The 11549-nt window shown below is 46.3% G+C and overlaps 1 protein-coding gene across 1 annotated transcript in view; it reads right to left on the bottom strand.

The window, feature by feature from the left end:
• Nucleotides 1-10600, bottom strand: part of LOC310784564 (delta-type opioid receptor-like) — a gene marked incomplete at both ends in the record, with an annotated part of 31373 nt that extends 20773 nt beyond the window's left edge. Inside the window, one exon of the mRNA XM_083645553.1 lies at nucleotides 10356-10600. Within this exon, the coding sequence (XP_083501679.1) occupies nucleotides 10356-10600 (245 nt within the window). The remainder of the gene's footprint in view (nucleotides 1-10355) is intronic.
• Nucleotides 10601-11549: the final 949 nt, after the last annotated feature.

The raw sequence follows: 11549 nt of genomic DNA on the forward strand, positions 1-11549 counted from the left end.
TTGATGTCCCACCGTCAAAAAAAAAAAATGTTTATGTAAGACGAGATAGCTCGTCTATGGCACTCAACCGTTGGATTATGTAAGACGAGATATCTCGGCTATGGCACTCAACGTGTTAAAACCGTTCAGAGAATTGACAGACTTCATTTCGTTAGGGATCTTGTTCCACCCCCCCCCCGCATATAGAGGACTGTACTTCTCCACACCTGCTTTTTAGCCTGCACAGGTTTTCAGCGTCAATGCGTCAATACAGCTGTTTTATTACATGTCTCTCGAGTCTGAAGCGTGCAGAATGTCTGTCTAATAGCATTTGAACATGTTCAAATAAATTGCAATGCTCTTTTTCTTACAAAGACAACATGTTTCAACACTATTGCTGGTGTTTCCAGCTGTCCAATCACGATGACAGAGTAGCTGGCCCAGTTTCCCAGAGCTACAGCAAATATGGAGAAAGTGAAAGTACCGGTGGAGCAATGGGACATGTAATCGTGTTACTGTAACAGCGAACATAAAGGCAGTATGGATTATACCTCGCATGTATTGGAAATATCTGGTAAGCCGTCTTTTGTCGCACAACACTGTATTGTCTGCTAAGAGCTAACCAGCTGATTACTGAGCTACAGCTGCTAAGAGCTAACCAGCTGATTACCGAGCTACAGCTGCTAAGCTAACGTCAGCTGATGTTGCCATGGTCAGCTTTTTATTTCTCCTCACAATAATGCTACAGGCAGAGCTTGTAAAATATAAAACATAAAAAACACTGTGTAACAAACCACAACAAAACAAATAAAATACACATATATAATAAAAAAACACTGTGTAAATGCAGCCAAATTGAAATGATAATTTGACAGACTTTACAAGCATCTCTGTTGTCATCTTTGTTTGTGAAATGATGCCATGATTTGGACCATTTCCTCGAGTCAAGTCAAGTTTATTTAGCCCTAATTCACAAGCATGTCGCAGAGGGCTTTACAGAGAATATGTCTAGCTAAGCACTATCAATAAACATGATTGAACAATCTTATATTAGAGAGAGAGGGAGGGAGGTTCTGCCATGACTCCTTGCAAGTTTCCAGCAGCGTCGATGAGTTCAGCTCATTCATGATGAATGAGTTCAGAGTTTTTGCGAAGAGCAACTGTCAGAAAAACATACCGGCATTGATAACATGAATAAACTCAGACGCATAAGATTCTGGGTGATTGGAAAATTTGGGAATCGGATGTAAACTGGAACCGGTTCTCGATTCCAAACCCCCCACGAGTCACGACACACACACACACGCACACACACACACACACACACACACACACACACACACACACACGCATGTATGCACGCACGCACGCACGCACGCACACACACACACACACACACACACACTCACACGCACACACAAACACACACACACACACACACACACACACACACACACACTGTATGTACATGAGGGAACATGCCGTGAGACACAGTGGCCAAGTGACTCAGCCCTCAAAATAAACAGGCTGACAGATTGACGCACACACACACACACACACACACACGCACACGCACGCATGCACACACACACGCACGCACACGCATGCACATGCATACACGCACATGCACGCACGCACGCACACACACGCACACGCACATACACACGCACATACACACACATGCACACACACACGCACACACGCACATGCACGCACGCACACACACACACGCACGCACACACACGCATACACGCACACGCACGCACGCACACACACGCACATACACACACACACACACACACACACACACACACACAGAGTCCTGCTCCTACTGGCAATTGGCAACAATATTTTAAGCCATATTTCCACTCGATGTACCTCAAAGACAAAAATAGACAAAGATGTAACTCATGTTGACTCACACTGTGCCATGTCTCTTGTAGAGCAGCAAGCATTAGCCGATCAATCGATAAGTCGATTGTCAGAAAATTAATCGCCAACTATTTTTATAATCGCTTAAAGAAATTACAAAAAAATCCCTGGTTCCAGCTTCTTAGTAAATGTGAATATTGTCTGGTTCTTCTATGACAGTTCTGTTTGGGCTGTGGACTGTTGCTCAGGACAAAAGAAGACATGAGGATGTTCTCTCAGGCTTTGGGGGAAAAGGTGATCGACCATTTTGTGACAATTTATAGACCAAACGAGTAATTGATTAGTCGAGAAAATAATTGCTACATTAAGACTGTATCTGTCTTCACTTCTTAATCACATGAACACCAGTTATTGTAGACGCTCGCAGTCTCACCTCAGGCTGCGTATTCCACGAGAGAGATCCGAACAAGGCTTTTTTATTTTATGCCCCTAACAAGTGGAATATGCTCCAGGACACTCTGAAGCTGGAGAAACTGATCTCTCTGGACTCATTTAAAGTTCTCCTCAAGAGCACCCTGCACGAGGAATGCACATGTTTTAGCTGATTATCATCGGTTCTTATTGCTCTTATCTTGTCTGTCTGTAAACCCTTGTATATGTTCCTTGTAACAGGGCGCTCTTGAAAATGAGAGCTTGCTCTCAAGAGCCTTCCCTGTGTAAATAAAGGCACACACAACAACAAAAATCGATAACGAAAATAATGGTTAGTTGCAGACTAGCTTCACGTGCTCAGACCCAACATCTTGCGTCAGCACACTTCCAGCGACGGAGGGTCTGAATCACACGTCAGCAGTTCCGGGTTTTGCCCTAGGAATTCCTACGGTAACATCTGATTGGCTGAGCTGTTACGGAAGTCCAGCTCTCTGCATGCATTGGTGCATCATTCAAACCCCGCCCCCCCCACGAGTTGCGTCATGCTGTCCATGGTTGGTCAGTCCATGTTTGTCACGGCTCACGCAATTTGTTTTGGTCTTAGGGGGCGGTCTTTAACTACTTTTCAAGAGTTGAGCAGCAGATGTAGATATCTACTGTAGATATCTACCAGACGTACAGTAGATATCTACCAGACGTAGATATCTACTGTATCTGTATCTACGACTGCCTACTGCTTCTTTTCACCTGACAGCGGGGAGCTTCACCGGCAGGACGTAGCACGTGGGAGGATCACGCTATTATTCCCACCAGTTCCCTTCTGCCCCGACCTGGCACCCCAACTGACCAGAGGAGGCGCTAGTGCAGCGACCAGGACACATACCCCCAATATGTCTTCCCACCCGCAGACACAGCCAATCGTGCCTGTAACGCCCGACCAAGCTGGAGGTGACATGGGTGCGCGAACCTGCGACCCTCGTGTTGGTAGGCAGGGAATCTTCGGCTACACTCACACCACATACGCACACACACACACACACACACACACACACACACACACACACACACACACACACACACACACAGACACACACACACACACACACACACACACACACACACACACACACACACACACACACACACACACTAATCCTGCAGAAAAGCGATTGGAGATGCTAACCACTTGAGAACAGATTGGCTGCTCACTGAGCCGCTGCTCGGCTAACAGGTGTGACGGGGCCATAGCCTGGACTGAGGAAGAGGATGGTCGCACGCCCAGTGAGAGAGAGAGCTGAGAGAGAGATGGTCGCACGCCCAGTGAGAGAGAGAGAGCTGAGAGAGAGGATGGTCGCACGCCCAGTGAGAGAGAGAGCTGAGAGAGAGGATGGTCACACGCCCAGTGAGAGAGAGAGCTGAGAGAGAGGATGGTCGCACGCCCAGTGAGAGAGAGAGAGCTGAGAGAGAGGATGGTCGCACGCCCAGTGAGAGAGAGAGAGCTGAGAGAGAGGATGGTCGCACGCCCAGTGAGAGAGAGAGCTGAGAGAGAGGATGGTCGCACGCCCAGTGAGAGAGAGAGAGCTGAGAGAGAGGATGGTCGCACGCCCAGTGAGAGAGAGAGCTGAGAGAGAGGATGGTCGCACGCCCAGTGAGAGAGAGAGAGCTGAGAGAGAGGATGGTCGCACGCCCAGTGAGAGAGAGAGCTGAGAGAGAGGATGGTCGCACGCCCAGTGAGAGAGAGAGAGCTGAGAGAGAGGATGGTCGCACGCCCAGTGAGAGAGAGAGAGCTGAGAGAGAGGATGGTCGCACGCCCAGTGAGAGAGAGAGCTGAGAGAGAGGATGGTCGCACGCCCAGTGAGAGAGAGAGCTGAGAGAGAGGATGGTCGCACGCCCAGTGAGAGAGAGGCTGACCTTCAGCAATCACACCAAGAGCTCTCATCTCTCCACACTGCCCAATTCAACCTGACATCAGCCTGCAATGCATGTGTGTGTGTGTGTGTGTGTGTGTGTGTGTGTGTGTGTGTGTGTGTGTGTGTGTGTGTGTGTGTGTGTGTGTGTGTGTGTGTGTGTGTGTGTGTGTCTAACCCGGGATGTAGTGGAGGATATGTATCCTCCTCCTCTCATCCTCCTCCTCTCATCTCATTATCCTCCTCCTCTATGGAAAAGTGGGACATTTCGAAATCATTCCACCTGCATGTTTAATTCAACGGCTGGCACAGAGGACTTCCTGCTTCAGGTGAGATTGGGAGAACACACACGGTGAGCGTATGAGATTAGCAAGTAATTAACGTGATGATTTAGGACAAGCGAAGCGGATACACTGTGGCATGACAAACCAAGGCTACAGCTGCTCTGTCCCTGATAAGTATGGACCGCGGCCATCTTGGGATGACATCACCCGCTGGTTGGGAACGCAATGAGACTCTCATCCAAACCCCTGTCTGAAGATGGAGCAGTAGACCTAAAGTTTGAGTTCTGTCACACCAATTTCGTTTGATCACATCGATAAATGGGCAGATGAACGTGTACAGGATTTAAAAAAAAAAGGGCTACAGCAACTGGATCAAGTCTTAAATCCACGATATTCAAGGAAGCGCAGCCGATGGTCTAAATTGTAAACTGCACTACACCCTCGCACCACTGAGCACCGAACCGATACATCTGGCGCTGTGGAGCAGTTGAACCCGAAATGGCACAGTCGAAGAAGGCTGTGTTTGAGCTCACCACTGTCATGCTAACCTAGCTAGCGAAGGTGCTAACGCTAGCGTCAATGTTAGCGCTACTATAGTTGTCAGAGGTGTCACCTCCGACACGATATTGTTATCCAAGATTTTGATGCCATGGTATTCCCAAATATTGCGTAGTTTCACATGTATTCACATGCCAGTGCCTAAGTTTAAGCTCAAACACAGCCTTCTTCGGCTGTGTCAACTGCTCCACAGCGCCAGATGTATTGGTTCGGTGCTCAGTGGTGTGAGGGTGTAGTGCAGTTTACAATTTAGAGCATCAGCTGCGCTTCCTTGAATATCGTGGATTTAAGACTCGATCCAATTGCTGTAGGCCTTTTTTTAATCCTCTACACATTCATCTGCCCATTTACCGATGTGATCAAACGAAATTGGTGTGACAGAACTCAAACTTTTGGTCTACTGCTCCAATGTTCAGACAGGGGTTTGGATGAGAGTCTCCTTCGTTCCCAACCAGCGGGTGACGTCGTCCCAAGATGGCTGCGCTGTGAATAAGGTCCATTGCAGGTTAGAGCTGAGAGGCGCTCTCGAAGAAAAACATGCCAGGATGACAAGGTGCAGGATCTTGAGTCTTGAAGCTTTTTACACCAATCAATCACTCTATCTATCTATATACATGTATATATATCTATCTATGTACATCAATCAACATTCAGCAATATAAATGTACCCGAGTTAGCTAGAAGGCAAATTTTTGAGTACCAGTGGAGTTTAAAGGTGGAGAGAGAGTGCTTGAGCACCAGTGGAGTTTAAATCACAGCAGGTAATCAGCCACTGAACCACTGCAATGAAAAAAATATTGTAGCAAATCCGTTAATCTGTTAATCCATTTGAAAGCAGCAAAAACAAAGCTAGTTTTAGGTAGGATATTCGACAGCCATTCATAGTGAATGTCTGTTAAATCAGTGGTTCTCAAAGTGGGGTCCAGGGACCCCCAGGGGTCCTTGATGGTGTTCCAGGGGGTCCCCAGCAAAAAGTTGAATAATTTATTTTCACAATAATTCCATTCATAAGTAACACAATGACAGAATGTATGACTATTTTGGTCATGGATTTCTGTAATAAAACATCTAAATGCAAAAAGCTTATCAGATGGGGGACCCTGGGACAAAATCTTATCAAATGGGGGTCCGTGGTCTAATTTGTGTCAGTTTGGGGGTCTTTGATGTGAAAAGGTTTGAGAACCACTGTGTTAAATATGGAACCTATAACTAACTTCACCGCGGTGCAAAACACCTCTCTTCAAAATCAGCGTCCGTTTTGGTTTTCCAGACCGTGCGGACGTGCACAAAAATTGGAGGCATGCAGTTGTTCGAAACAGACAACAACAACCCCCCCCACGACACACACACACACACAGACACACCACACCACACCACACACACACACACACACACACACACACACACACACACACACACACACACACACACACACACACACACACACACACACACACACACACAGAGGCATGCAATCTAGGCTGTATCTGCTGCGGCTCTGCATAGGTGACATAATCGACAGGCTTCACACAGCGACTCAACCCAGCTGACAAAGACATGTTCCTTAAACATTAAGTCAACTCAGTCAGATTGGGGGGCATAAAAGTTCATTTGGACTGGCATCGCCACAAAATGCTCAGCTGAGAGAGAGAGAGAGAGAGAGAGAGAGAGAGAGAGAGAGAGAGAGAGAGAGAGAGAGAGAGAGAGAGCATAGAGGCCAGATATCAGACAGATCCCTGGAGGGCATGGATCCTTTGCTTGAGCGGCCCTCCGCCCAAGGCCGGATTAACCATAGGGCAACCGGGGCAGGTGCCCCGGGGCCCTCGGGGTGAAGGGGCCCTCCAAAAAAAAAAAAAAAAAAAATTTTTTTTTTTTTTTTTTTTTGGTCGGGCTCATGTTGGGCTCCACAGAACTATGACACAAATCTAAGACCAATCAGAACAAAATAAAATGTGTTTCCAAGAAGATTAGGTCTGATGATTTAGTCTCATTGGATGCCTGTGGGCAAGTGGTGACCAGGGGCGCGGGAAGTGGGGGTGCTTGTGGTGCTGCGGCACCCTCTGCTGTTTTGTATTGGAAATGTAATGTCAATTATTTTTTCATCATTGTAAAGCCACAGCACAGTGAAGAGGATATTAATGTGAAGATTAGCCTCTTCCTTTTGCTCTCAGAGTGCATCAGATTCATGCATTTTACTTTAAAATGTACAAAATTTCTTTGTCCAGGGGGGGCACAGCCCCGCCTAGAAACCCCCCAGTCACACTAATATTTTTATCCTGCTGGTGCTACCCCTGTTTGCAAAGCCTAGAATCGCCTATGAGTGAGTGAGAAACTGAATCTGAGAAACTGAATAATGACATAACAGTATAATACTAATGTTAATTTAAAATTAGATATTCCTCTAAATATGGCGAAAAAACATCCAAACATCCGGACGATAGGTAGGGGGGCCCCTGGGAGATTCAGTGCCCCGGGGCCCCTGGGGGTGTTAATCTGGCTCTGCCTCCGCCCGAGGCAAACTGAGTCACAGTCAATTGTGAGATGAGAGGTTCAGCTCTACACACACACACACACACACACACACACACACACACACACACACACACACACACACACACACACACACACACACACACACACACACACACACACACCCTTGTCTTAGATATGGGGGGAAAACCGCCTCTGGTAGTTGGGTGGAGGAATGATGAAGGAGCAAACTGTGTATGCAGCCATCTTTGATTAGTGGTTTGGATGGTACACATGGATATAGGCAGGATGTACCAAATACACTGTGGTGAAAATGACCATCCTTCCTGTGTTCGACTAAGGCGATGCAATCTATAAAATGGCGTCAAAGCGCATCCGAAATGTGAAACTTCAGAAAAGCGCTGGACGATGTGACTGCTTTTTCCAGCTGGGCGATGATGGAGAAATAGGGCGTTGAAGGCTAATCATTAGCGATCATAAAGGCACCACGGATTATAGCAGAAATGTATCGTCAATATCTGCCATCTATGCTTCGCTTGTTCTACAACACCGTATTGTTAGTAACGTTACTGCTACTGTAGAAGTGCTAACGTTACGTTAACCAGGTGGTTAGCGCGGCTGGTAATAATAATTTAAATAATAATACAATGAATTTATAAAAACTCAGACGCTTTACAGTACATGGGTTAAAAAGAAGAAGAAAAACAACACTTTAAAAACAAGAAATACATAAGCTAGGTAAGCTAGCAGCAGGTGTTATCATCTGCCTCACAAAAAGTGCTCCAGGCAGCTCTTTCTCCAGACCAAGAAGAAGAAGCCTTAGAATGCTCCACACACTCCACCAATCAAGCTCCACACACTCCACCAATCAGAGGTAATCTCTTTTGTCACATGTGCTGCACCCTTTGCCACTCACTCACCACTGTGATACAACACTGGCTGCAACTAGTCGATAAAGCAATCGCCGCCTCACTACTTCTCAAGCCTCCTGCACATTTTGCCACAGCAAATTAGAGCTTAGAGAGGAGCCGGCCATTTCATTATGCTCGCCATCCCAAACTTGTGTACGATTGGAACACTATACAAGACACATTTAGCACGTTTCACACGGCTCTCACATCGCTTAACATGTTCAAACTAAACCTGCCACAGGGTCAGGTGATTGCTGTACCTGCTGACGAGCCCCTTCCCCCTCTCTCCCTGTTATAATTCTGTTACAGCCCCATAAAGATGCTCTGAGGAACCATTGGGTGCCATACTGAACCATAGGCTAATGAGTCTTTGCCATAGACACCATTTTGTTGATAGCGCACTTTTCCACTTTTATATTCCACTTTTCAAATGGTAAAAGCCAAATGCATGATCAAATAGGGATATAGACCTTTAAAAAAAATTATAGTTCACTCAAGTGTTCAACATGCTGTCATAGGTTGAGTCGCTGTCTTGTCATAAACGCTGGGGTAGATGGCTGGGGGGCGTCGTCAGGGTGGGGTAAATCCCCCCCATTCTCCCCATTCAGCACAGTTAGCATTTAGCTGCTAGCCCAGCCCTGGCAGACACGATCGGCGATTTAACCCCCGCAGTAAACGCACGTCTGAACAGACGTCTATATGTACCTGCTCTAGAATCCCCAATCCTGTAGTGTAGAGCCGCAGCACTGTCCTTTGGTGAGTCAGCCCATTGAGGTATATGTTGTTGTTTTTTTACCCCACCCGCGTGCCAGCTGTAGCAACATTTTGTGGGCGTTCCCACACAGACCGACTGCATCAGAATATGACTCTCTGAGCACTTTACTTCAAGGATCTCTCACTGAGCATTATAAGTCCTCATAATCGCTGTGTGAGAATATTCTGAGTGCATTCCAGTCATTCCAGGAATACTCATGATTGCACTCTATTCTGCGTTTAAAATAAGCATGTGAGCATTACAAGCGGATGCTGCTCAGAGAGTCCTCACTAGCTTCAATTACAGAGCTACACACACACACACACACACAAACAGAGAGCTATACACACACACACACACACAAACAGAGAGCTATACACACACACTGATGTGGTGGTAGTAAATGAGAAGTTGGGTAATCTCCAGTGGCTGATATAGACACCAAAACCAGAAAGCAGTTTTTTCCTGCTAAAAGATATATGAAATGGAGCACAGCCTTAAATGATGATGATGTCTTTCTGTGATGATTTCGGCATTTCCCCTGCCACTTCACCAGCCTTAGACCTGGGGTGTATTGTTATTTTATATTTTATATAGCCTAGGTTATTTTATATGTCACTTGAATATCTGTTTTTCTTAATAGCCACTGCAGCTGGAAAATATACAGGTGGGGGTATATATATATATATATATACACACATATAAGCGTATGTGCGTATTATACTTTTGCAGCATAAAATGCACGTTTTGAGTGTTATGCCGTGGGATTTGGAAATTCGGTGAGATCAGGTTGTCTAGTGAGCCAATGCCATCGCTTGAAATATTTATTTTCTTCTCTTGCTTGCATGCTTTCTTTCTTTCGTATTATCTGTCTTATACACAATATTCTAGTGTGTGTGTTCTATCTCTGCTGGCCTATTGTATAGCCTATTTGTGTTTTTACAAACGCCCATTAGGGACAAACATTGTAAACTGGGTTGTTATTATGTGACATCAGACTTTTTTCATGTAAATGGCTACAGCCTATATAGCTACCGGTACTATCACTACTCAAATAAACACTGAAATGAAATTATTATTATTATTATTATTATTATTATTACTATTATTATCATTATTTTTATTATCTAAATTAAACACAAAAACACACTCAAGGTAATTAGCCTACCTGACTACCCCGTACATGACGAGCACGTTGCCCAGGAGTCCCACCACGCAGATAACGGAGTAGAGAGCCGTGATGGAGATGGCTATGACCATCCCCCCGGCGCCCCTGGCCGGGCCCGGGGCCGGGCTGTGCCGCTCGGTGTGGTTCTCCAGCTCGTCCGGAGGAAAGCTCACATTGAACGGGATGACGGAGTACAGGTCGGCCAGAGACAGAGGCGCAGCACCGGGCACCGTGAACGGCTCCATGTCGCTCCGAAGAGGCGCGCTGTCCACTCTGTCCGCGGTGCTGAAAACTTGGTCCAGGCAACTCGAGAGTGCGTGTGGGGAAGCGAGAGAGGGGGAGGGAGGGAGAGAAAGACAGAGAGCGAGAGAGAAAGACAGAGACAGAAAGAGAGAGAAAGACAGAGAGAGACAGAAGGAGAGAGAAAGACAGAGAGAGACAGAAAGAGAGAGAGAGAGAGAGAGAGAGAGAGAGAGAGAGAGAGAGAGAGAGAGAGAGAGAGAGCGAGCGGGTGAGAGAGACAGAAGAGAAGGAATTGGGGAGGGGCGATATGGAGTTCCAGTGAAAAGCAAGGAGTGGAATAAAAAGCTTTTAAAATGAGAAGGGGCAGGGAGAGGTGGAGAGAGAGACAGAGAGAGAGAGAGAGAGAGAGAGAGAGAGAGAGGCTGCGCACCAGAACGTGAAATAATTGAGATGGTCTCTCTCTCTTCTGTTGGATGGAGGGAGGCAGGGAGGTGGCCCCTCTGCTCTGTGGCTCTGTGGCTGACTAGCAGTAGTAGGCTGCAGGCTCTCCAACAACATCCACACCTCGCCTCCCGGTCGCTCCGTTTTAACCCCTCGTTGACGTCAGGGCTGCCTTAACGACGGCAATGCTGTCATTTGGGAATGGCAAGGTTGGTATATGTTGTGCTCTCCATATACCTTAGAGCAGTCATTCTCCATTTTTCATATCAAGGACCGATGCCCCCCCCCTCTTGGACGCATTGTTTTTGGTATTTTTTTTAGTACAAAATAAATGTATGTATTTGATGTATCTGATGCTATCTGCTATAATGAAATGATTGATGTAGGCTATGAGGTTTTGCTGCTACAATCGCCCAATTTCCCCATGGGTATCATTCAAGTTTAATCTATTAGATGAAACTCATTCAAGTTTCATCTATTAGATGAAAACTTCATCTATTATATGAAAAC

The sequence above is a fragment of the Poromitra crassiceps genome (assembly GCF_964638095.1).
Source record: "Poromitra crassiceps genome assembly, chromosome: 11".
In the NCBI taxonomy this organism is placed as follows: domain Eukaryota; kingdom Metazoa; phylum Chordata; class Actinopteri; order Beryciformes; family Melamphaidae; genus Poromitra; species Poromitra crassiceps.